The sequence below is a fragment of the Panthera tigris genome, chromosome A1 (genome assembly GCF_018350195.1).
Source record: "Panthera tigris isolate Pti1 chromosome A1, P.tigris_Pti1_mat1.1, whole genome shotgun sequence".
Taxonomy (NCBI): domain Eukaryota; kingdom Metazoa; phylum Chordata; class Mammalia; order Carnivora; family Felidae; genus Panthera; species Panthera tigris.
This window is the reverse complement of record NC_056660.1, coordinates 100601081-100628290: the sequence shown is the minus strand read 5'-3', so window position 1 is coordinate 100628290 and position 27210 is coordinate 100601081. Positions and strand designations below refer to the sequence as shown.

Below are 27210 nucleotides of genomic sequence, written 5' to 3'. Positions count from 1 at the left end.
GTGAGAAGTAAAAGTAAAATTTCGGAAAAACCAGGACACTAGCAGCACAGCAAATTGCACACAGCGCAGAAATAGTTGAGGATTGCAAGAAAACTACATAATAGACTTGACTGAATTTAAAAGGGAAATATTTTCGAAAAAAATGTAACACCCAAGGTGCGCTGGGCTGGCTCAGTCACTGGGGCGTGTGACTCACGATCTCGGGGCTGTGAGTTCAAGCTCCGTGCAGGGTGTACAGATCGCTTAAAAATAAAATCTTAAAAAGAAATAGCACTCGGAACACATCACAGAATTCAAATACGGAAACTGGGGTATCAAAATGTAATACAAAGGTCAAGTTGTACCACATGCAGCAGCGATCAGTAGAGCTTGTGGATTCTGAGTAAATTTTTGGCTGATTTCAATCCTTAACACAGTTGTAAACTCAAGAAGACAGATTCCTGTTTTTTGCACACACTACTACCATGATTTGTGCTTAACTAGCTTCTATGGTAACCTTTTAGCCAAACCTAATACGATCGCAATGGGGCAAGTAAATCCGTAACTAAAACTCTGCCTCACAAAGCCATTTTTATCTCTATGTACCAGCCAGGATGTTTTAAACACACAAAATTGAGACGTTTGAGAATTTTTACTCTCTCAACTCTGGTAGGCCTGATTATATGATTGTAAGAATAGCTAACCTTCTTAACCGAAATGCAGAAATTGAGACAAGATTCCCAGAAAACCCAGGAATTTTTTTCTGACTCTGAGTATCTAAGAACTGCCTATAATCGCTGGGGAGAAAATAAAATCCTGTTCGAGAAGAGCACAGGGGGAACGACCCTGCACTGGTTAGAAGCACGGCAGGCTCTCGCTCGGGGCGGGCCTAATTGGCAGTCACCCAGCTGTGCCTGGTGTGGAGCTGCTCCTGGAATATCTGCTGGGGACAGCTGGGTTGTGTCGAGGTCATGGTGAGCTAGGAGGTTAGGAAGGCAGCCTGCATGTGACAGGCGCCCTAGTCCGTACCCTGGGCATCAGAGGCTGAGCAGGGGGCTGAGATCTGGTTTTAATCTTAGCGTCAGAATTTATTGCAGGAGGTGCCCAGCAGAAATCTCCCTGGGATCTGCTTCCGTGAAAAACAAGCAAACAAAAACAGAAGCCCTCGCGAAGGCACGGAGACCCAGACTCCAGGTTTGTTCCTCTCTCAGACTCCTAGGTTGGAGCTTTCCTAAAAGCTAACAGCAACGTCTGGTTTAAATCTGTACCCACCTGCGTTCTTTCTTTTGGAAGTGAATCTGGATTTAACAAAATTTTAATTGAGGAATGACTTTTATGTTATCCCCTGCCATCCTAAGAGAAAAGTGTACAGAGGGAAACAGTTTCACTGATTTTTCAATAATATCCTGTTAAAGTTTATACTGAATACTCCATTCTCTTGACTTTAAAAAAAAGTGGGGAAATTCACTTAAAAAAAATAACTAAAGAACTTTTAATATAGAGTAAGCACACTGTCACATGATTTATGTACTGATAATTTCCAGAACATTTAAGAGGTCTTTAATAAAATTAAAAGAATAGACTCTCTTTCTTAACATATTCACTTAGTATCTTCCCATCTAACTTCTTAGCTAATAAAGTAACAGAAGTGAAGAAAATGAATTATGGCATACATTTACGTGTGTGTGCATATTCATGCATGTGTTTATATACTCATATATACATATATATACATGTATATACATATACATATATAGACACACACACTATATATATATACACACACATATATATTAAGGTAATGTCAGCACCCCAAAAATAATTTCTAGCCTGCAAAACATTAAATTTTGTCAGAAAATAAAAAGTATTCACTCTTCTATTCTTTACCATTTCTCCCCAAACTCAGCCATTCCTTTTGAATTCTTGTTTCTTTTATCTCAGACTTTTAATGAAATGAATCCAAGAACTCAAACGCCAATCTTACAAAGTGGCCTTTACAATTCAAAAGGATTGGGCATGTTCTCCTTTTACATTTTCCCCAAATGCTCCTGGATACATGTGACATGCATATTACTTTTCCAGATACCTGTAAGTTGATTTTAATAAATTTCTCCCTGTAAAGTCATCATTTGCTTCTTTCTTTCCTTTTTGTAAAGCACATTAAGTGTATTTCATGGATGAAATAAGGCCTCAGTCTTATTCTTTGTGAACCCATAACACCCAAAGAGCTTACACCCTCACATCTATTTATGTAAAAGACCTTAACAGAAAACCCACTTACTCAAAAAAGCACACCTTTAAGGGACTGAATAATTTATTTTAAAAGAAAACCTCAGTCATGATAAAAGAAACTGTATTGTTCCAGGAACTGTTAATGCTCTCAGAAAACACAGAGAACAGTCTTAACCTTACAGCATCTAACATACAAGGAAAAAGGGAAAAAAGTTACCTTTTTGTGCAAGGCATGAAATTCGCTGTACCTTTTTTCAACAAAATGTTTTCTTCCATTCATTAGTACTTCTATCTTAAACACCTAAAGAAAAGAAATTTAAAAAAAGATTAATTCCACCAGTTCAAACCCCTCAGTTGTCTGATGTGGTAAGTTTGTGACCATGATATATTTCATCCCTTTAATTACAGTAGCTGAGCCCCCAAAACCCAGAAGGCTCAGGAGACCCTGGTCCAACAGCACTGATTAATGAGCATTCCAGCCAAATGCTTTAGTTAGTACCAAGTGAGGTCTCCCTGTAACGTGTCTAAAAACAACAGAAACTTAAATGCATTCGGATGCTCCTTAAACTTTTTAAATCAGAGCACATTCCTCCCTTAAAATTATTTCACCAATGAGTATGATGGTATTGAAACAAATTGTGTGACAACAGCGAGAGTCTGGCAGACACAGCAGGCTGGAGCATTCCATTACGGGTGGGTATTTCGACGCCCGGCCATGCTGTGTCACCTAGAAGACAATCAGGCAAACAGCAGTGCATTTTAGGTTAATTTCTTCCTAACCTGCATATTCATCTCTAGCCTCAGCTGGGCTTATTCCGCTGTTTGCAAAACAGGGAAAACGTAGTAAAGGCTCATTTTCCCTGCATGATGCCAGTGACAGCTTGCGTTCCTACCTCCAGAAGGTTGAAAGGCCAGAAGAAAAGGCTCTCTGGGTGCGCTAATTAGTAGGCACTAACATGACATTTTCTTGATTCTTAGGTCATTGGGGTCAAGACTGGGAACAAGGGATGAGAGATATTGTGAAATCCTCATGAAAACACAATGTTAAGGTGGGGTGGGGGAAGGATGCTTGGCAAGAATGGAAGAGAAGGTGATCTGTTATTTTCAAGAGTTTGTCTTGAACTCCTGTTCTGCTGAGCGAGATGTGGTCAACACCAAGATGAAGGAACACTGTTCAATTACTTAGTAAGCCTATTTCCTCTTTCAGTCACCCTTCTGGAAAAAGCTAAACTTGAGGTCACAAGACACGAAAGAGTGTTAAAACATGCTTACTTTAACCCTAAAGAAAACTACTTAACGGTAGCACATGAAATATGAGGTCACAATGCCGTGATTATGAAATCAGATCCCCTCTGGCCCTGTATTTCTACCTTATATGTATTACTTATTTGAAAAGACAAAATTAAATCACCAAACACAAAATATTTGTATATTTGTACTTCTTCGAATCAGAAACAAAGTCGTCTGTTCTTTGACTCCGTTTAAGAAACGTGCTTTTATCAAGCAAATGGTAAATATTTATGAATTTAATCAATATTTTATACTAACATTTGGTTTTTCAGGAAACCTCCCCAAATATACTTTTCTTTGGTCAATTAGTGAAAACAGAAACTATTTTCTTCTCAAAACATATCCATATGCTTCAAAGTCTCATATATATGTATATTATTTTTTTAGAAAAAAAAATGGTCACTAATTCGATAAAGAAAATTCTTTTCCTTCAAAGATGCTGCCGGGAATCCGATGAGGAATACACCCTGAGAAACACAAACAAAAGAAGCACAGCTCCCATGTCCGGGCTTGGTTAATAGGATGCAGAATCCCTTTCTAGTGTCAGGTCCCAGAGTTAAAGCAGGACAGTGTGGAGGCAATGAAAGTAGTTTCCATCTGCTGAACTGCATGAGACAATTGAAGTTATATTCTGAGTCCAGTTACATGAGGCTTCATCGCAAAACCTACCATGGTAGATAAAGAACTGAGGGGTTGGTGGAGGGAGGTGGGTGGGGGATGGGCACTAAGGAGGGCACTTGTGATGAGCACTGGGTGTTGTATGGAAGTGATGAATCACTGTATTTTACTCCTGAAACCAATATTGCACTGTAGGTTAACTAATCAGCATGGAAACAAAAATTTGAACACCCAAACCAAAAAAGACCACTTTAATTGGCATGTTTGCTGCTGGATACACAGCAGGAGAGTGTTGAAGACTCAGAAAGGCTCAACCTACTGGGTCAGCCCTCAGGGTCACCCCTCTTGAAGGCCAGGGATAAGACACATCACACAGTGGCTGCCTCATGGAATGTCATCCCTTCTATCGACCAGACGGCTCCATTACTAAGTTCCACAGTTACTTTTCAGTCAGTCAGTTCAGGGGGGCGCGAGGGTGTGGGTGGGTGGCGGGGCGGGTGGACCCAAACACACACACACACACACACACACACACACACACACACACACAGACACCGTGTGTGGTACATTTTCACGCCACTATTTGTACCGTGTTGCCATTTAAAAAACGTACAATATACCTAATATTGTTAGGGGTTTTTCTTTTAAATTCTGGGAAAATATTTTGGAAAGGAAGTTGGTTAATCAGAATTTCCAGAACGATGTGAAGAAATGGCATCAATGTCATAAATCTTATTTTTCTGCGGGCGCCTGGGTAGCTAAGTCAGTTGAGCATCCGACTTGGGCTCAGGTCATGGTGTTGTGGTTTGTGAGTTCGAGTCCCGGGTCGGGCACTGTGCTGACAGCTGGGAGCCTGGAGCCTGTGTGGGATTCTGTGTCTCCCTCTCTCTCTGCCCCTCCCCCACTTGCAGGTGTGTGTGTGTGTGTGTGTGTGTGTGTGTGTGTGTGTGTGCATGCGCTATCTCTGAAAAATTAACATTAAAAAAAATTTATTTAATCTTATTTTCTTGAAATCCATGGCAGCACCCCCCACCCCACTCCTTTTTTTTTTAAGAGTTTCTGATACATGTTGTCCCTGCTGCCTGGAAAATCTTTTTCCCTGCTTTGTTTTCCTGGCAAACTCCTCAAGGCTGTTACCTGCCTCTAAGGTTGGGACAGCACAGGCAGAGGCTGGGAAAGCAAAAGCACAGGATTTGTTTGATTCACTCATGTCTTTAGCAGATATTTACTGAGGGGCTTGAGGGACTACAATGTACCCAGGGGTCGCTCTAGGCTCTGAGGATTCAGCAGTGAACAAAAGGGACAGGAGCTCAGGCTTCATGGCACACACAGTCTATCTGGTGAGGAAGGCTGACTATAAACACATGAATGAATATGGTGAGGTCAGGAAATAAGCACGTGAAGAACAAGGCATCAGGGTAATGAGACACAACTGAACAGGGTGCTGTTTCAGACAGCGTGCTCTGAGAAAGGTGAGAGCTACAACATCTGGAGAGAAATACCAGGAAAAAGGTAAATGTGGCTGCCTCTGGAATTTCAGACTAGGAGTAGGTGGACAAGGACTTTTTTTTTTAATTTCTGCTTAAAAATTAAAAAAAAACTGTTTTTAATGTTTATTTTTGAGAGAGCCGAAGCAAGTGAGGGGTGGAGAGAGAGAGAGAGAGAGAGAGAGACCCAGAATCCAAAGCAAGCTCCAGGCTCTCAGCTGTCAGCACAGAGCCCGACACAGGGCTCGAAGTCACAAACCATGAGATCATGACCTGAGCCAAAGTCAGACGCTTAACTGACTGAGCCACCCAGGCGCCTCTCCCGCAATTTTTTAAAGTTAAAGTCTAGGGCGGGGTGATTTCCACTTCTGTTCAAGATGGCGTAACAGGGAGTAGATTGACCCTCCCACGTGGAACAACTCAAAACTGGGCAAAATATGTGGAAAAGATGGCTCTTAAGACATTAGACACGAGGAAATGAAGAAAAGTGAGACACAAAAGAAACAAAAAGGAGCCCTATGGTTACCCCAAACAGAGCCCTGAGGTCCCCTGAGTTAGGGTGCAGTTGGTGGGTGTGAGGGGAAGCAAGTTCTGAGGACAGGATGCTGGACAAGAGTGAGGTGCACAGAGAGGACTCCAGTGACCTGCCAGTGGTCTCTCCCTCCAACATTCAGCTGAATCCCCCCCAACACAAGGGACTGGACACGTTTACCAAAGGACGGGAAGACACAGTGCTCAGAGCTGACAGACAACTGGGCATACAGCCTGTTCCCAAACGTCAGGGTAGAAAACCTCATAATTCATGAGGCACTAGTTAGAGTTCTCAAAAAGGTCTTGCCTCAGCAGTGGGACAAAATTAACTGTAGACTAAAGGCTCTTTTAGTGCAGCATAAATAAACAAACAAATAAAACAAACAAACACAAAGCCCAAAAAACAATATTAAAGGCAATGCCTAGAGAGTACGAACTGTTTCCAAGTAACTTAACCACATGCCAAGACAAAGCTCAAGAATATTTTTAGGAATATAAAAATACTAGTACCCAACAAGATAGAATTTACAGTGCCTGGCATCCAATCAAAAAGAAGCAGGAAGATACAATCATAATAAGAAAAACCAATCAAGAGAAATTGATGTAGAAATGACAAAGGTGATAAAATTAGTAGACAAACGGATTAAAATCATTATTATAAGGTAATTTCTTACACTTAAGTATCCAAAGGAAAGGTTGACCATATCCATGGAAGATAATAAAAACACACACAGCAAGTCTGGGTCCCACTGATGAAATCAACAATGTCTGTGATTATCACAAAAATACAATGGATGGGATTTACAGCAGATTAGATATAGCAAAAGAAAAGGTAAGTGATCTTAAAGATCCACCAACAGCAACTATGCCAAATGAAAAAGAGAAGGGGAAAAAAACTAAAAAACAAACAAAGCTTCAGGAAACCATGGAACATCCTGAAGCAGCAGAATGTATGTATACTAGGAGTCCCCACAGGAGAGGAGAGAGAGGAGACAGGGCTGATGGAAAAGACAAATGAATTTAAAGAAATCATGACCCAAAATTTTCCAAATTGGATGGAAACTATAGCCCCAAAGACCCAACAAGATCAATGGATCCAACTACAAGAAACATGTGAAAAATAAAAAATCTAAGGCAAATCATAACCAAATTCTTTAAACCCAGTAAGAAACAGAAAATCTGAAAAGCAGCCAGAGGAAAAAAAAAGAGACATTAAGTAGAAAAGAAAGGTCAGTTTGATACCAAATTTCTCAAGTATTTCTATAAATAACCAAATAAGAGTGATTCAATGCACATATACTCATGTTTTTAAACATCATAGAAATATGTGCTACGTGAAGACACCTGGCAGGGACAGGAATGGTGGTGTCCTGAGGTCTTTACCCTCAACTGTTTGGAGGCCGTGCCCCTGTCAATGGAATCAGACCAATGATCTATATAAAAAGCATACAACTCTGCAGAGTACAAGGTGCTTTTTTTATATTACCTCCTCCTACCAGGCTCTGTGCTCACACTACCCCCTCGATCTCTTTATACTGTGGTTCCAAATGTTAGCTTGTATGTTTTTTTCTAAAAAAAACAAAAAAACAAAAAAAAATGTACTGATGGGGGAAAACTTTAAAAAAGTTCAGACTGTAAACTTAAAAGTAGAAGTTTCTTACAGAAGAGACTTTATAAGTCCTTGCCAATTCAAGAGGGATCGCAAATATCCTTTCAGAAGTTGTCCGCATACATATAAGCTCTGTAGGTACCCATGTATATAGAAGTTGTTTTATTCTCTTACACACTGGAGCCCCATCACACAGTTGTACTACTTCCACTATTTTTATTTTTTACCTTATTTATTTAATACATGTTGAACATCTTAGCACATTTTGAAATACCTAATTCTCTAATGGCTACATAGTACTCCTACGTACAACTGTTACCATACTTTAATTAGGACCCTGAGGTAGATACTAAGTTACCTAAAAGTATAAGGTACTAAGTTACAGTACAAGTTACTGTACTATTCTGTCCCATATTTATTGTGTTTATATATGTCTATGTTTATATATGTGTGTCTCTATGCATGTTTATGCAGTTGATCCTTGAACAGCGCAGGGGCTAGGGGAACCAGCCCTCTCCCCCCCACGCAGTGAAAAACCTTATATAACTTCTGATTCCCCCAAAACTTAACTACGAATGGCCTACTGTTGACTGGAAGCCTTCCTGATAACACAGTTGATTAACATATATTTTGTATGTTATGTGTACATTATACACTGTATTCTTATAATAAAGTAAGCTAGAGAAAAGAATATGTTGTTAAGAAAATCATAAAGAAGAACAAATATGTTTAAAGTACTATACTATATTTATTAAAAAAAAATCCAGATATAAGTGGAACACAGTTCAGACCCATGTTGCTCAAGGGCCAGCAGTATATGTTTAGGTATATTTGTACATATATGTATACATATATAAAATAATGTATATATTATATATGTACCTATACATGTACATATATATTATACATATTATATATAACACAATACATAATATACAATGTATCCATTATATGTGTATCTATATTATAAAATATATGTGTTATATAACATTATATAATCCACATTATATGTATATGTGTATATTATATATGTACACATATATGTACATATGGAATAAACGTATACATTTTATAACATATGTACATATATTTTATATGTATTAATATATTCCTTATTTCGGTAAACAGACTTACACACAGAGACGAACACAAGATAAATTACCAAAAATTTTGCCAAATTTACCCCCACTTATATTTACTAAGTTAAAAATCTGCTAAAAAGATATGGAATATATGGAATACATATAATACATATATATATTATATGTACATATATAGAGAATATGGAATACGTAGATACAACTTTAAAGACACTATTTCCATTCCTAAGTATGGTATGATTACATGTTAGAGGCAATTTTCTTCCTTTGTGATAGTATCTCTGAAATTAAACTAAAGTCAAGGATAAAATATTTCAAAATTTGGGGGTACACCCGATTTTCCAGGAACTTATTTTAAGAAATAAAATAAACTTAAGCTAAAGAAAGACTTAACCTATATTCCAGGTTGAACAGTCTCTTGCCTTCAGAAATTTGTACTCTACAAAGTTATTCACTTTCAATGAAAGCAAAAATAAAGCTTTTCCTTTAACATGCTAAAAGTATCTAATAAATAACTTAAAACCTTCCAAATACAGATGGGGACTGTATACACAAATAAAGCTTACAGTCCAGTGTTCCACGTTGTCTGGGTTACAAAACTGTTATGCTGAGGGGCTCCTGGGTGGCTCAGTCAGTTAAGCGTCAAACTTGAGCTCAGGTCATGATCTTACAGTTTGTGAGTTCAAGCCCCACGTCGGGTTCTGTGCTGACAGCTCAGAGCATGGAGCGTGCTTCGGATTCTGTGTCTCCTCCTCTCTCTGCCCTCCCCCACTTGTGCTCTGTCTCTCAAAAATATATAAATGTAAAAAATAATAATAAAAATTGTTATGCTGAGAACATGAGATACACACAAATGGCAAGTACCTGCTTCAAATATGACTTTTCTTATATATGTTTTAATAATTGCTCAGTTAGAAAAACATGGCCCAAATATTAACTCAGGGTTGAAGTCAACTCTGGGTTTGAAATATTTTTTTTAATGTTTCATTATTTATTTTTAGAGAGAGATTGTATGTGTGAACAGGGCAGGAACAGAGAGGGAGAGAGAGAATCCCAAACAAGCTCCACACTGTCAGTGCAGAGCCCGATGAGGGGCTTGATCTCATGCACCACGAGATTATGACCTGAACCAAAATCAATAGTCTGACACTTAACCAACTGTGCCACCCAGATGCTCTGAAATATTCTCTTTCTTGACTTGAATGAGCAAGAAAGAAAAAATAAATTTAAGCTTTCTTTTTTTAATGTTTATTTTTGAGAGAGACAGAGACAGAGTATGAGTTGGGGAGGAGCAGAAAGAGAGGGAGCCACAGAATCCGAAGCAGGCTCCAGGCTCTGAGCTGTCAGCACAGAGCCCAACACAGGGCTTGAACTCATGCACAGCAAAGTCATGACCTAAGATGAAGTCGGACACAACCGGCACCCCAAGAAAGATAAAATTTAAAAGGTTGTTATTAACTTTAAAAAATTACATCTCTAAAAAAGCCATTAATTGTGTGCCTGTTGGGGGCCTGGCTTATAGCAGGTATGAATTCACCCGACAGTTTTTTATGAGTGGAAGATGGTACTAAACCCTCTAATTATAAATGACTATGATATTCAATGACTAAGTATACAATTCAATAATGCTTGTATAAAAATTTAATTTGGTCTTATTCTGAAACTTCAATCATATTTCCTCTAAGATGCCACAGTAATGAAGTGACAGACATTATTAATTTAATTGTACTATATGTGGCTGCAGAAAACTGCTAATAACTGTTCTCATGCCTTTGAAAATATGTAAATTTCATACATTTTTAAAGTATTTTGAGAAAAAGATGCAGTTTCAGATAAACTACTGCTTAAGGAATAAGAAGAATTCTCTAAATAATTGCCACTATCAAACAGTGCTGTAAGAGTTGGGCATAAGTAAATGTGTGTGTGTAGTTTTTAAATACAATGCTTCTTGGGGCCCCTGGGTGGCTCGGTAGGTTGAGCAACCAACTTCGGCTCAGGTCATGATCTCGCGGTCTGTGCATTCAAGCCCCTCATCGGGCTCTGTGCTGACAGCTCAGAGCCTGGAGCCTGCTTCAGATTCTGTCTCCCCCTCTCTCTCTGCCCCTCCCCCACTCATGCTCTGTCTCTGTCTCAGAAATAAATAAGCAGACATTAAAAAAAATTTTTTAAACATGATGCTTCTTTGCAAAGAAAACTCATGATACCAAAAAGACCCCCCCCCAAAATAAGAAAAATCTCCAAAGAAAGAAGAAAAAATAAAAACACAAGCAAAATTACAGCAAAAGCAAATATCAAATCAAAGGAAGTCTAAGTTTCCTAAGTTGGGAAGATCAAAAGAAATGACCATATCCCAGGGAAAAATAAGACAGTTACCTACTCTGGATTATTATTTTTTAACGTTTTATTTTATTTTATTTTTTTTTGAGAGAGAGAGAGAGAGAGAGACAGAGCATGAGCTGGGAAAGGTCAGAGAGAGAGGGAGACACAGAATCCAAAGCAGGCTCCAGGCTGTGAGCTGTCAGCACAGAGCCCACACAGAGCTTGAACCCAGAGACCCAAGATCTTGACCTGAGCCGAAGTCAGACGCATTATTATTCACATGAAAAGGCACAAAAAGGCCATCTTAGCTGTGAGCAAACTCAGAAAACAAACGGCCCACCCATACTTTTTGAAAAAATTAATGAAGATGTAGAATTGTCAGGGCGCCTGGGTGGCTCAGTCGGTTAAGCGTCTGACTTTGGCTCAGGTCATGATCTCATGGTTTGTGGGTTCGAGCCCCGCGTCGTGCTCTGTGCTGACAGCTCGGAGCCTGGAGCCTGCTTTGGATTCTGTGTCTCCCTCTCTCTCTGCCCCTCCCCTACTCGTGCTCTGTCTCTCTCTCTCTCTCTCAAAAATAAAAAAATATTAAAAAAAAAAAAAGCTGTAGAATTGTCAAGGGATAGATGAATCAAAACTAAGAACTCAAAAATATATGAAAGTAATATATTTTTATATATTTAATATATATAATTATTTTTATGCATGTATAGTTAATATAGTTTTAAATATATGTAACATATTTAAAATTTTTTAAATATAATTTATATTTGATATATAAAATAGATAATATATAATAAAATAACAAAAGCACATCAAAGTATATATCAAAAAATATGTCAAAAGTAATATAAAAGGCCAGCCATTGTTTTTGTCATCATCAGAGCCTATGATCCATGGACATAGTAAATGAATGTAGAGAAAGGCAACATTATAAAGTGGCCACTATCCAGAGGAGGCTGAGGACTTCTCCAGCAGGAAGCATCATGGCGACTTCATGGCCACATGGAGACTGCTTTCTCACAAGTTACTTTGTTGCTTGTTTCTACAAAGAAAGCATTTGGGGTTGAAGTACTTGGTACACAGAGAAACAAAAGAGCCTCCAGAAATCCACAGAAAACCCAGTGCAAATGTTTAGCGGCATATACCTTCAAAGTTTGATGGCGAATGATCTTTACCACAGAATTCCACATCCAGGCAAATTCTCCACCAAGAAGAAAGTAAAGTGCTCTTTTCAGACACACAGGAGCACTTTATGGATTATGTAGATTCTGATGGGATTTTCTTTGACGTTATTTCTTAAAAATGGAATTTTTTTCAGGCCACCTGGGTGGCTTAGTCAGTTAAGTGTCCGACTCTTGGTTTGAGTTCAGGTCATGATCTCATGGCTCACGAGTTCAAGCCCTACATCGGGCAATGCACTGACAGTGTGGGGCCTGCTTAGAATTCTCTCTCTCTGCCCCTCTTGCTCTCTCTCTCTCTCAAAATAAATGAATAAACCTGGGGCACCTGAGTGGCTCAGTCGGTTGAGCATCCAACTCTGGTTCAGGTCCTGATTTTGTGGTCTGTGAGTTCAAGCCCCGTGTCGGGCTTTATGCTGACAGTTCAGAGCCTGGAGCCTGCTTCGGATTCAGTGTCTCCCTCTCTCTCTACCCGTCCCCCACTTGCACTCTGTGTGTGTGTGTCTCTCTCTCTCAAAAGTAACATTAAAAATTTTTTTACTAAAAATAAATAAACTTAAAAAAATGGAGTTTTTTTCAAGAAAAGCCAAAAAACTTGTGGCCCTAACCTAGAATAAAATGGTGGAGGGGCACCTGGGTGGCTCAGTCAATTAAGTGTCCAACTTCAGCTCAGGTCATCATCTCACAGTTCATGAGTTCAAGTCCTACACTGGGCTTTCTGCGGTCAGCACAGAGCCCACTTCAGATCCTCTGTCCTCTTCTCTCTCTGCCCCTCCCCCACTTTCTCTCTCTCTCTCTCTTTCTCAAAAATAAATAAACATTGAAAACATTTTTTTAATGGTGGAAAAATCCTAAAATGGCAGCTCTGTATCCCCCAAAATATTTAAATTAGAATAAGAAGCCAGAGGGCTCCAAGAAACATGCCTTCAAGAAGAAAACAGGTATGATGAATATCAGTCATAGTTAAGAAGGTTTCAGGATGGTGTAAAGTATTTGCCTTTCTCTGCCAAGAAAAAAAACAAAAGGCTGCCTAAAAATTCCAAGAAAACCAACTAGATAAAATGGTATACAATGTAAAGTTCCAAACATAAAGCAAAATAAATATAAAGCAAAATAAATGTAATACGCATGAGATAAAGACAAGAGCGGCTATTTGAAATAATGTTTAGAACACTCTCCAGTGAGCAGTACAGATTTCATAATTTATAAGACAACATTTCATCCTCCACAGTTCGAAACACTTGATTACAAAGTGAAAATATAAACAAATATATGTACACACACATATATAATTATAATATCAGGAACATCAACTCTTGTGCTCACTTTTTTAGAATCAATCTATACAACACAATTCTTTTTACAGAACGGACTATAAATACTTTTTGTCAGTATAAAAAGTAATGGTATAACCAGCAGAAAATAAGAGGCGAATGGGGAAGGAAACCAAATAGGGTCAAAATTATTTTCATCTTATATCATTGGTAATCAAAGGCTACTGCTAAAAATTGGTAGATGAAGAAAATGGTTCAAGTTACGTTTATTATGTTTAATAAATATAAGTCATGATACTAATTTTTTAATAATGAGATTAAAATCACACACATAGTAGAAACTGAGTATGGAGGGGAGGTACGACAGGGGTGGGTGAACTCAGTTCCTATTTCAAAGTGGAGGGACACTAGAGATTTTCTAAGATTCAGACATCAAGAAATAGAATATATTATTCTAGAGAATATATTATATTATATATAATATATTATATATACTATGATATATAATATTATATATAATATATAATATACATATTTATATATCATATTATATATAATGCATAATATTATACATATTTATATAATATATAATATATAATATATAATATATAATATATAATATATAATATCTATATATATAATAGAATATATTATTCAGAGTCTGGGTGCTTAAAACAAATCAGCAACCTTTCAACTAACTTATGGTTCTGGAAGGTATTAGACACATTTCGTTTTTCCTTTTACACGTTCCTATAGTATTGAAAGTTTTTCTGTGTATAAACATTACTTTCAGATATCCTAATAATGACAAAGTCTCTGCTAAATGTTTTAGTTTTAAATCTCTCTGGTTGTAAAGGGAAGGTTTTTCTTCAGTTTTCCAGTGTTTATAGAATTACAGGTTTTCAAAGAATTTATTTTTAAGCAATCTCTACACCCAACGTGGGGCTTGAACTCACAACCCTGAGATCAAGAGTTGCACGTTCCACAGACTGAGCCAGCCAGGCACCCCTAGAATTACAGGTTTTCAGTGTAAACCCCAGTACTGACTAATTTTAGCTGCAGCTCCCTGATTATTTGATTATGAAGTCTTCATTTTTCTTTTCCTCTTAACCTGTATCTATATGCCGTAAATCCAATCAGTCAATTCAGGGTGAGGGGAAAAGTGCACTCAAATACATCACGTCATTACATGTTGATTGGCTAACATAGTTTTTCATTAGTTTCAACAGCATATAATTTTGACTTAGACTGTGTAAAAAGGAAATAGTGCTGGTCCTTTGCTTACCTGGATTGTTGTGGCAATGCATCAAATATGGTGGTAAACAATGAAGCATTCTGAAAGACAGATGCTTTATGAGCTTTATTTGTTCTCTTTTGTAACCTGCTTTGCAGGAATGAAAACAGATACCTTTTATCTGCACTACTTTCTAACTTGTGCCAAACTCTAAATACCCTGGAGCCATAGTATCTCCGTTAATAAAACAGGAATGACAAAATGATGTCGAATTATATTCGTTTGTTGGCTAATAAATGTCTTGGTGCTCTGTAAGATGCTCTGAAATGGAACAGGTAATTGCTAATTATGAAGTGGGCAACAAAGCGTCCAGCAGGAAGCACACGATGGTTTCCAGGAGCATGTAGGCCAGCCTTCCTCACAGGCTGCTTGGGGAAGAGATCTGTGCCTGAAAGAGCTTGTCATAGAGCAGAACAAAAAGAATCTATCATTCTTCTCCCAAATTACTCATCTGTAAACTGCCTCGCCTCATCACAAGCTCATGGCTTCTGCAAAAAGCAACTCTTCGATCTGCCTCCAACCCATCAACCCATCCTGTTTTCCACAGCTCTTCCAAGCCAATGACAGCCAACGCCTTCCTAAATCCTCCCTCACCCAGGCACCAGCTACACAGAGCAGGATCACCTACCCTAGGGCTTATGCTTCCAAGGGAGGCCCTCCAGGCCAAGGAGTCCCATCCTAGCCTCCATCCAGCCTCCATTCCAGTGCCTTCCAGAATTTTAGGCATTGCTGTCTTCCATACCTTCCCCTTAAACAGACTATCTACGTGGTACAATATTATTACTTTTTTTAAATGTTTATTTACTTTTGAGAGAGACAGACAGACAGACAGAGTGTGAGTAGGGAAAGAGCAGAGAGAGAGGGAGATACAGAATCCGAAGCAGGCTCCAGGATCTGAGCTGTCAGCACAGAGCCCGACGCAGGGCTTGAACTCACGGACTGCGAGATCATGACCTGTGCTGAAGTCGGACACTTAAACGACTGAGCCACCCAGGCACCCCAGCATAATCATGTTACTTAAAGTACAGTCACACTCTCTAAGTTTTGCCACATGTATTCCTATTGACGTCATATAGTATGTATTATATGCCCCAAACAAACTGGACTTTTTCTAAGGAGAAAATCATCACCAAAAAGAACCTACCACAATGTTGTAAGAAAGCATTTGCAATATATACTAGTTAGAAAAGCAGGAGAAAATATTTTATCCATACAAAGCTGCTGACTCTCAAATCTGCAGAACAAATGACAAAGGAAATCAAAATGATGCCAGAGTGGTTGAATTACAAATTATCATGATTTTCCCTGCAATCTGCATTTTTCTTGATAGCATGCATATATTATTTTTACAATGAGAAGACAAATTTAATCTACTTTCTGCCTTCTTAAGTCCTACTGGGGTAAATGTAATAAATGATTATTATTCAATTTTTTAACATGAACATCAAGCTCTTACAAAATTCATTTAATGAATTTCCCCAGATATTTATTGTGCATCTCTACGTGCCAAGCCCTTCGCTATGCTCTATATTAAGAACAAAGGCGGCGGCAGCTAACCTTTTTTAAATTGTCGCTATTTATTTATTTATAAATAGGCTCCACTCCTCTTGCGGGGCTTGAACGCATGACCCTGAGATTAAGAGTTGCATGCTCTACAGACTGAGCCAGCCAGGCGACCCTACCATTTTTTGAGTGCTTCCTATGTATTATGCAGTGTTCCAGGCACTTTCATTTATTAACTGGTTTAATCCACACAAAACCCTATGAGGTAAGTAGGTACCAGTATTATTCCCACTCCATATGTGAGGAAACCAAGCCACAAAGAGGCTCAGAGCTTAAAGACACAGAACTAGGAATGGATTTATAAACTCAGACAGTCTGAGTTCCAAAGCCCACAATCCATTAACTACAGAAACAGTGGTGAGCCAAACCCATCATTCTAGCCTTTGTGGTGCCTACATAGAAGAAAGAGTGAAATTAAGAAAGTAGTCAAAACAATATATAATTATGAGGTATGGTACAAACTATAAAGGAAAAGTATAAAAAACTATGTGAGCTATACTCAATATAAAAATGCTTATTTTTATTTTATTTTTAATTTTTTAATGTTAAATTTTTAAAAATGTTTATTCATTTTTGAGAGAGACAGAGAGAGAGAGAGAGAGCAAGAGAGAGCAGGGGAGGGGAAGAGAGAGAAGATGACACAGAATCTGACGCAGGCTCAGGCTCTGAGCTGAGAGCAGAAAGCTCAGTGTGGGACTCGAACTCATGAGCCGTGAATCATGACCTGAGCCGAAGTTGGACACTTAACCAATTGTGCTACCCAGACATCTCTAAAATGCTTATTAAAAAAAAAAAAAAAAAAACAACTATGTACATAAGGGAAGACAAGATTTGCTCTCTGGAATCAGGGAAGGTTTCTTTCAAGAGCTGATGTTTCTGAAAAGACCTACAGTAAAGGTAGGCAAAGAGGAAGGGCAAGCAGTAGGCAGATCATGTGCAAAGGCCCCAAGGCAGCATGTGAGAGGAGGCAGGAGGTGAGTGTAGGGCCCTCATCCTGGAAGCCTAGCACCTCTTTAAGAGGCTGGAAAGCAGACAAACAGTAAACTCAAAGGCTCAACAAGAACAATTACCTAGTGCATAGGGCTTAGTTCTACTCTCTGGAAAAGAAACTGTGAACAAGAGGAAGATCAAAAGCTTATTTACATTTGAATGGAAGGGAGACAAAGACAATCACACAAGTAAATGCATATTAGCTGATAAGTGTTACAGAGGCCAAAGAAATCAGGATAATGAGGACAGAGAGGGCCTGGATGGGGGCGGGTATGGCTGTGATATAGGGTGGTCAGGAATGGTCTGACCAAGAAAGTCATATCTGAGCAGAGACCTTGTATTAGTTTTCTACTCGTACTGCACAAACACAAAGTGCCATTTCTTCTCTCACAGCTCTGTGGGCGAGGAGGGCAGTGTGGCTGGCGGCCTTCTCTGCCTCACGTTCATGGGGCTAAAATCAAGGTACTGGTGGGGCGGTGTTCCCTTCGGTGGTTCACTGGGAGAAAAGGTTTCCGTCTCCTTGTGGGTCTAAGACTGTGGTCCCCGTTTCCAGGCAGCTGTAGCACTGGGGTCCCCGTTTCCTTGCACTTGTAGAATGGTGGTCCCCTTTTCCTCACTGGCTGTCAGCCTAGTACACGGCTCCCACCTTCTAGAGGCTACCTGTGATCTTTGGCTTATGGCCCGCTTTCTCCATCTTCAAAACCAGCCAAGCAGTCCTTCTCATGTGACACTTCTCTTACCTGCTTTCCTGCATTCTCTTCCACTTTTAAGGACTCAGGTGATTATACTGGGCTCACTGAGAAAATACAAAATAGCCTCGATGACTCAAGGTCCTTAACCTTAATCACAAGTATGAAGTCCTTTCTACACATAAGGTGACATATTCGTGGGTCTGGGGATTAGGGTATAGACATTCTTGGCCCATTAGTCCCTTTACCATAGGCCTGAAGGAAGTGAGAATACTGGGGGTGGGCAGAGGGGTCCATGGAGATATTTGACATGTTATGTGCCTGCAGTGATCAGGAGGGAGAAGAGTTGGTAAAAGAGGTCTGAATGGTGGCACCAAGACGTGAATGGAAGCAGAAAGAAAAGCACAGACTGACAACGAAAAGTGGAGTCTGTTTAAAAAAAGAGGAACCAGGGTGCCTGAGTGGCTCAGTTGAGCAACAGACTCTTGATTTCAGTCCAGGTCATTACCTCGCGCAGTTCATGAGTTTGAGCCCCACATCGGGCTCTGCACTAACAGTGTGGAGCCTGCTTGGGAGGCTCTCTTGCTCTCGTGCTCGCGCGCTCTCTCTCTCTCTCTCTCTCTTGCTCCTCCCTCTTCCCCTTCTTTGCCCCTCCCCCCTCAAAATTAAATAAACTTTTTTTTTTTAATTTTCTCAAAGGAAGAAGAAAGAGGAACCAAATATAATGGGGAGGTTTGGGGCCTGAACAACACGAAGGATGGTGGAACCATCCTGAGCTGGGAAGACCATACGTCCACCAGTCTGTGTCCAGCAAACAGGAGCTCTACAAGCGCAAGGAAACGGGGACCCCAGTGCTACAGCTGCCAGGAAACAGGCACCCCATGTTAAGTTTGAGATGCATGGGAGAACACCATGTGACCATATTGAGCATCAGTGAACTGACAGCCTGGGTCTTAGTCAGACATCTAAATCTGGGAGTCATCAAGAGTGTGTGAATGTCATTTAAAACCAGAAGACCGGATCGGACCGTGTAGGAAGAGATGTTCACATTGGGGTGTATGGTTTTACCATGGAGGCAGTCGGAAGCCTTTGCTGTGTTTTAAAAGCCTTCCCCTTCCAAATTAAACTTCTCTCAAACACCAGATGACTTGGTGTTCAGGTCTTGCAGTACTGACCACCTTTTGGATAAAATACAGATTGTCATTGTTTCTTCTACAATGTTGAATTCAGGACTCAGGAAAGAGGCATTTCCCCACTTAGTGAATGGAACTGACCTCCAGAATTCATAGTTGAAGTACTCTAAAACTCAGCACGGATTTTCTCATAGAATAAGTATAAAGTATTCCAACTCATAAAAAAAAAAAAACCCTATTTATCCCATAATCTGCATAAATTACAAATGTGAAATTATTTCACCCATCAGATTTGCAGTACAACACAGCGGGTCAGAGTTCTAGCTCTTCAATCAAACTACCTGGGTTTGAATCCTGTGTTTCCTGCTGATCTCCTCTGAGCTGTCCTAATACTCCATGATTTGGGCCAACGGTACCTTTCAAACAGATCTATTGCTGGGATTAAATGTGATTATCAATGTGAATAATTTGCCCCCCTGTCTGGTATTTAGCAAGAACCCAAACAAGAGTCTTACCTACTAATGTCATTATCAACATTGAGTCACGGCTACAACTGTTTTTATCAGCATAAAGGAGGGTAGAGGTCTTGGTGGACTAAGAGGGGAAAAGATGACCCTGCATGAGAGTAACTTACTGACCATATCTGTTCATCTCTACGAGTGAGAAGTACTTTTCTCTCCATCACCAGAACTTCTTCACCCTGCAGTGCATACACATGGTGGGTCTCTGCAGCCACCTCTGTCAATACCCAATGGGAATCAGGTGCTCCTGAAGAGACTTGACTGGCATCTAAGTCCCAGAGGAATCCTGACTTCGCTCAATCTGCGTTAAAGATTCCAGAGCTGCGATCTGTATCTACCTGTATGGTTTTGGAAGCCCTGTCTCACTGCTGATTCATGATACTGTTGAGGTCAAACAAAATTTCCAGGTCTTCCCCAAGAGCTCTTGAACAAGTGGTTTTCAGAATGGAGGTCAGGCTTTAGAAATGACATGTTCAAGGCAGCCTGGGTGGTGGCTTCGTTGGTTAAGCCTTCAACTTTGGCTCAGGTCATGATCTCATGGTTCGTGAGTTCAAGCCCCGCATCGGGCTCTGTGCTGATGGCTCAGAGCCTAGAGCTTGCTTTGGATTCTGTCTCCCTCTCTCTTTGCCCCTTCCTTGCTCACACTCAGTCTTTCTCTCTCAAAAATAAACATTAAAAAAAATTTTTTTTTAAAGAAACGACCTATTCAATAAAACAGTGTCCACTTGAACCCAGTGTACGAGGATATTGTGACTTTTGTGAAAAATGTCACAAGTCATCCAAGTCATGAGCCAGCGTCTTTGCCAACCTTTGGGTCCTGTGCAAATCTAAAGTGTCTTTCTCCTTCCAGGCCTGAGATCTCACCTGCCGACCTCCCAACTGGTCTCTCTGCTCTACTCTTGCCCTGAAACAATGTGTGTTTCAGAGCAGCCAAAGTGGCCCTTGGCAACCCTCTATCAGATCATACCACTGCCCTGCTTAAATCTTTCCAGTGGATTTCCATCACTCCCAGAACAGAATTCAAGTCCTTAACCCACACTACCGAGCCCTACACCCTCCAGCTCCAAAACCCATCCCTCCCCTCCTCCATTTCTCTAGCACACCCGTCTTCCTCACCCTGGTCCAGCTACACCAGTGTCCTTGTTGACTATCAAATGGATGGAGCACATTCCCAACTCTAGGGTTTGACATGCTTCTTCTACTTAAAAGCATTTCCCTCATTTTGTTCAAATGCTGTACATGGTCACCTTCTCTGAGAGGTGTTATCTAACTACTCCATCTAAATCAGAGACTCACGTTGCCACCATTCTCTGTCCCCAGACACACACACACACACACACACACACACACACACACACACAATGCTGGTTGTTTTACTGTCTGTTTCCCCACTAAATTACAAATTCTCTAAGGGCAGGCACGTCATCTATTTTGTTCACTGTTATTGGTCCGCTGCCTTAAATGGCATCTGGCAATAGAACAGGTTGAATCCACAAAATAAACGAGGAAGGAAAGAGGGACAGAAAGAGTGAGCAAGTAATTAATGGCAGGACAACATGCTGCAGAGAACATGACTACACCCTAGGCCAGCACAGCAGTCTTATAGCAAAAGGGTAAGAGGAGTTATTTTTGTTAGGAAAACAATCAGTAAGTTAGACACGACGGAGGTAGATTGTGCAAGATAAGATGGCTTCTTATAGAAACTGTGTTGCTGTTGGTCAAAAGAACACTGTTCATGAGAACCCGGAAGCTATGAAAATAGTTTTGAAATGCAGCCCCTTTAGTAAAAACAAACTAGGAGGCAGGGCACGTGGTTGCTCAGTCAGTTGAACGTCTGACTCTTGATTTTGGCTCAGGTCACGATCTCAAGGTTCATGAGCCCGAGCCCCACAGTGGGCTCTGCACCAGGAGTACACAGCCGGCTTGGGATTCTCTCTCCCCCTCTTTCTTTGCCCCTCCCCCACTCACACTTTCTCTCTCAAAATAAATAAATAAAGTTAAAAAATAGAAGCTAGTAGTCCTTTTTTCTAGTTTGTATTTTACTTTTTAAAGAAACTACGAGTCTTCTTAATAATCAGTACTATTCTGTATATGAATCAGTACTATTCATATACACAATATGGTAGATAGAGCACCAGTCTGGAGTCAGATACAAATGACATCCAGATCTGCCATTTGCTAGTGGTGTTTCGTTGTAGACATTGCTTATCCACTCGAAGCCTTAATTTCCTCATCTGTAAAATAGGGAAGATAATACCTACTGCTTGGGGCTGGTGATGGAGTAAATAAATAAGACAAGGTATATGAAACAGTTAGCACCCAGCCTGGCATACGGTTGGTACTCCACACGTTCTAGTATCTTCCTGAATATCACTGTGTTTCTTACAAGCCTAAATGAAATCTGAGGCTACAAATTGTCTTGATTTCTCTAACACACTGAAGCACCATAATGCACTACACTCATTTCTTAAAAAACATATTCTCACTACAAAAATCTACACAATTCAGAAGATCAAAAACTTTAAAGCATTCTCTATGTAGATATACATACACCTATATACATATACATACATGTGTAGAGAGACAGATTTTTTTTTTAACCAAAAAAGGTGTAAAGAGTAAGTTTGAATGGTTGAGAATTACTGGTCTCATTCCTAATGACCTGGGCTCCATATTTCTATAGGCATCAAGAAGGTGAGATCCAAGATTGTCCTGTGTTCTCTCAATGTTGAACTTGGAGTCTTTACTGGACCCCAGAAATTAAAGGCTGTTTGACTATAGGCAATCTGCAATATACACGTCAGCTTCAAAGCTCTACTGCTCAGCTTTGAAACATGGGCAGAGAGCAGGTGGGGAGGTACAAGCTCTATACCCATGAAAGGCTGCAGACCATTGTGTCAACTCTACAACTGAGAATCCTAAAGAGGTATTCTGTTATTCCTGTTGAGGAGAAAGAAGCTTCTGTTCTACAGAAAGGGGTTAGAGGGGATCTGTCCATACAGAATGGACCTATAAGACCTACAAGACGTAAGCTCTTTAAGATTGTGGAATTCTCAGCCTTCTTTCTAAACTCAGAATTTCAATTCTTCCCAAGAAAAAAATGTTTATCACGTTTTTTACTGTCCCAATAGAAGCCTGGTTTAAAACTATCACACTGTAGGAGTGTCTGAGTGGCTCAGTCAGTTAAGTGTGAGACTTTGGCTCAGGTCATGATCTCACAGTTCGTGAGTTCGAGCACCGCACCAGGCTCTGTGCTGGTAGCTCAGAGCCTAGGGCCTGTTTGGGATTTTGTCTCCATCTCTCTCTGCCCCTCCCCTGCTTGTGCTCTGTCTCTCTCTCTCTCTCTCTCTCTCTCTCTCATATATATAAAGATTTAAAAAAATTTAAACCGTCACACTGTAGGGGTGCCTGGGTGGCTCAATCACTTAAGTATCTGACTCTTGACTGGCTCAGGTCATCTTGGGATTCTGTCTCCTTCTCTTTTTGCCCCTCCTCCCCTCACAATCTCCCTCCCTCTACCTCTCTCTCTCTCTCTCAAAAATAAATAAATATTTTAAAAATAAATAGGGGCACCTACGTGGCTCAGTTGATTAAGCATCCAACTCTTGGTTTCAGCTCAGGTCATGGTCTCGCAGCTTCGTGGGTTTGAGCCCTGCATTGGGCTCTGGGCTGGCAGCATGCAGCCTGCTTGGGATCCTCTCCCTCCCTTTCTCTCGGCCCCTCCCCCACTGGTGCTGTGTCCGTCTCTCTCAAAAAATAAACTTAAATAAATAAATAAATAAATAAAACTGCCCCACTGTAAAGACAATGATGATGAGGACATCAATCACTTTATCCAAGTATTTATTAAGGACTTAGTATGTTAAGCCCTGTTCAAGGGGTCTGAACTCAAGGTATCAGTGAAGTGAGGTGAAGTGAAGTGACAAGGAGTTCTGCCCTCATGAAACATACATTCTAGCAGGGGAGATGGGTAACCACAGATTTACAAAATAATAACTAAATCATACAGGGTGTTTTAGAAAGTGATTATCTGGTATGGGTGAGGCCAGCAGAATTAGGTAAAAGGCATTGGGAGTGCTGCAGGAAAGTTGCAATTTTATTTCTAGGTTTACTTATTTTGAGACAGAGAGTGAGAGCATGTGTTCAAGTGCTCGAGTGGGGGAGGAGCAGAGGGAGAACGAGAATGAGAGAGAGAGAGAGAGAGAGAGAGAGAATCCCAGGCAGACTCCACTGCCACCACAGAGAGAGAGAGAGAGAGAGAGAGAGAGAGAGAGAGAGAATCCCAAGCAGACTCCACTGCCACCACAGAGCCCGACGTGGAGCTCAAACTCACAAACCATAAGATCATGACCTGAGCCAAAATCAAGAGTTGGACACTTAACCAAATGAGCTGCCAGGCTCCCCAGGAAGTTGTCGTGTTAAATAGAATGGTCAGAGTGGGCCCCACTGGGAAGACAGAATTCCAGACTTGGAAACTGTATCACAGCACTTAACTTAGTAATAGCATCTATTTTTGTTTACCTTTTCCTTTAAATTTCTTGTTTATCTTAAATTTCAGTTAACCTACTTTTTAAAACGCATGGATACATGAGTGTTTAAAAACGAAGTCCATCTAATGTCTAATGAAAAATGCACAACTGAATTGCTGTATTTAACCAATTGCCATCCTTCCTAAGCCCCTATAGGACACATGCTAGTGGCAGACAAGCGGGCAGAAGTTTGGAGCCTAACGAGGCCGGCCTCAGCATGTATCACTGTCATTCTTCTGTAGAATCAGCATTTCTAAGCCCATATATAAGGAGGTGCTAAGGAGGAGGTGGGGGCGGGGGGGAGGCTATTCCAAGAGCTTCTCATATTGATTTCTTTACCCTAAACAAAGAGATTTTCCTAGTTACATGATATATCATAATCACTTAATTTGTTTCACTCCTTTAAAGCAGGAACAATGAGTTGAGGAAAAGGTGTTGGGTTGCAAAAATGTAATCATTTTGCAGGTGTTTTGTTGTCGGTATGGGTCATTTTCCCTTAGTAATATGACATATGTGGTCTCTATAGAGAAAGTGAAAATGCAGAACCCAAATCCCCCCTGTTCCCTAGAGCCTGGACTAACCTAACGAAGCCTACATCTCAAGACTCTCACACTGTTCCCAAGGGTAACAAGGATAAAGCTTTTCCACAAGCCTCTCTAAGGCTTCATGTATTAGGCATTCATAATTAAACCACCCCCATTGCCTGGACATGAACAGATTTTTTCTCTCTCCATAGTGTTTTTGTACGCACGGAGCCAGTGCAACCACGAACCTCATGCCATGCATTCCCCACAGGGCACAACACACAGATTTAAAGGCAACTTTCTAACAAAGTCTCTTCCTGGATCGAAAAAAAAAAAAAAAAAAAAAAGGTGCACAAGTAGGGAAACTCCAACCGAAACTAGTACATGAGTTTCATTTGGGAAGCAAATATTCACTCCCTATATGTCCATTACTCCTCGCCATGGCTCTCCCAAAGTTACCCCTTTACAAAGGGGGGTGCTAATCTCATAAACCGTGAGATCATGACCCGAGCTGAAACCCAGACTCAGAGGCTCAACCAACTGAGCCACCCAGGTGCCCCTAAAATTTTTAAACATAAGCAGAGGCTACAGAAAGAGTACACTGTTTTGCATTTAAGTAAATACATGATCAGGGCACCTGGCTGGTTCAGTCAGAAGAGCATGTGACTCTTGAACTGGGGGTCGTAAGTTTGAGCCCCACACTGGGTGTACAGATTATTTAAGTAAATAAATACTTTAAAAATTAAGTAAATAATACCATAACAGTGTATATTTGTAGGTACTAAGTACAAAGAAAGATGGGACGAAAAAAAATACCAAAATGTTCTAAAGGAACAGATAAGATTTTTCTCTTCTTCACTTTTCAAGATTTTTTCCTCCAATTTTTCCTCATTGAAGATGTGTATCTCATAGCATTTTCTAAAATTTTGAGTGAAAATGTTCAAAATGAAAAAAAAAAAGTTGTGACTCAGGCATCTTTGGTTCCAAGTCCCTCTTTGACATCTAGCAGCCATATAGACAGGAAAATCATTTCTCGTCTCTATTGCCTGTTCATCAGCCGGGACAGCTCATGTTTGACTTGTGCATGACAACTGCGTACTTCTCGATCGCAAGTGGTTTTCTCGAAGTCTGCTCTCAGGTAAAGACTGTGCGGTATGCACATTTCTGGGCTATGCTTCACACAATGACGAGGGAAAACAAACGTTAACTCATTCTCAACTGACCAGGCACGCTTACCTTACCGTTCAAAATCACTGTCTTCCGGATCAGATTCTGTTCAGGGGATTGCCTTCTGCTACCTCTCTTTTACCAAACAGCAAATTCAGTTCTCGAAACAGGCGACCCTGCTCCTCTCCTATTCCTCCTCTACCTTGTGTGCGGTTTCTGGCTGTGAAATCAGAGGGCTCTATATAAGCTCCAGGTCGGTCTGTGGTTTTCAAAAAGACTAGACCACATGCCTTCTCATCCCACCAGCTTCCTTTGTCAAAATGCTCACCCCTCTCTCTTCCTTGGCCTGAGAGTAGGTGCTGTCGTCTGAATGTGACTATTCACCTGAGTTCTCCAGTCTCTGGACATTTCCTCTTACCTTACAGGGACACATCCCAGTGCCACAGGTTGTGAGCAAGCAGAGGCTCTCAGAAAGGATGTGGCCGACTGTTTGCTGTTAAAGGGACTCACCCAGGAAGTCCACGTTAATGTGGCCCATCACATCAAGCCCTTTTAAAGGCATTGTTCTAAAGCTATAATAAACTTGTGCCTCCATAGTGTGAGCCCGGCTCACTGACTTGATGCCTGTGCACTATGTAGTGGGTCTGGTGCCAGGAGGGGAGACAGCATGAGAGCCTCCTTGGCCTTGGTCCTGGAGAGTGTGCAAAAACATACTGTCCACCTGACAGGGGGAGAGGAGGTAGTATTTCTGTTCTGCACTTTTACTTAACGTCATTGGAGGTCAGTTTTTATTATTTTCCCAGGACCTAAGCAACTCTGAGTTGATACACTGTTGGCGTTTCTTTCATATGCTTTCTCAAAACGCAATCAAACTAAAATGACTACTTTTTCTGGCCACACAGTCAAAACCTGACACCGAATGCCACAGAAGTAAGCCACGTGAAGCCCGTCCACCATCTTCCTGGTCGGGTTTCTTTCTGACTGCAAGACAGGACCCCCAAGTGAGTACAGTTTTTAATTTGAAGGTATTCTCACTTCATTAACGCAATTGTTCATTTTTTACTTCTTTGTTAGTACCAAGGAGAAATTCCAGGCTTTAAAAGATTCAAATGACTTGTTCCTAAATCAGGCCTGGACTGTCTCCTTGCAACATGCCGATTTACATGAGATCTCTTGGAGTTTC

At 40.4% G+C, this 27210-nt stretch overlaps 1 protein-coding gene across 2 annotated transcripts in view; it reads right to left on the bottom strand.

The window, feature by feature from the left end:
• The window catches only part of SNX24 (sorting nexin 24), a 156802-nt gene that overhangs the window by 67797 nt on the left and 61795 nt on the right, over positions 1-27210 (bottom strand). For both annotated transcript variants that reach the window (XR_006216439.1, XM_042982760.1), the window contains exon 2: positions 2429-2512. Coding sequence is in view for 1 of the 2 variants with exons in the window: in XM_042982760.1 (XP_042838694.1) it covers positions 2429-2512 (84 nt within the window). In the remaining variant the exon portion in view is untranslated. The remainder of the gene's footprint in view (positions 1-2428; positions 2513-27210) is intronic.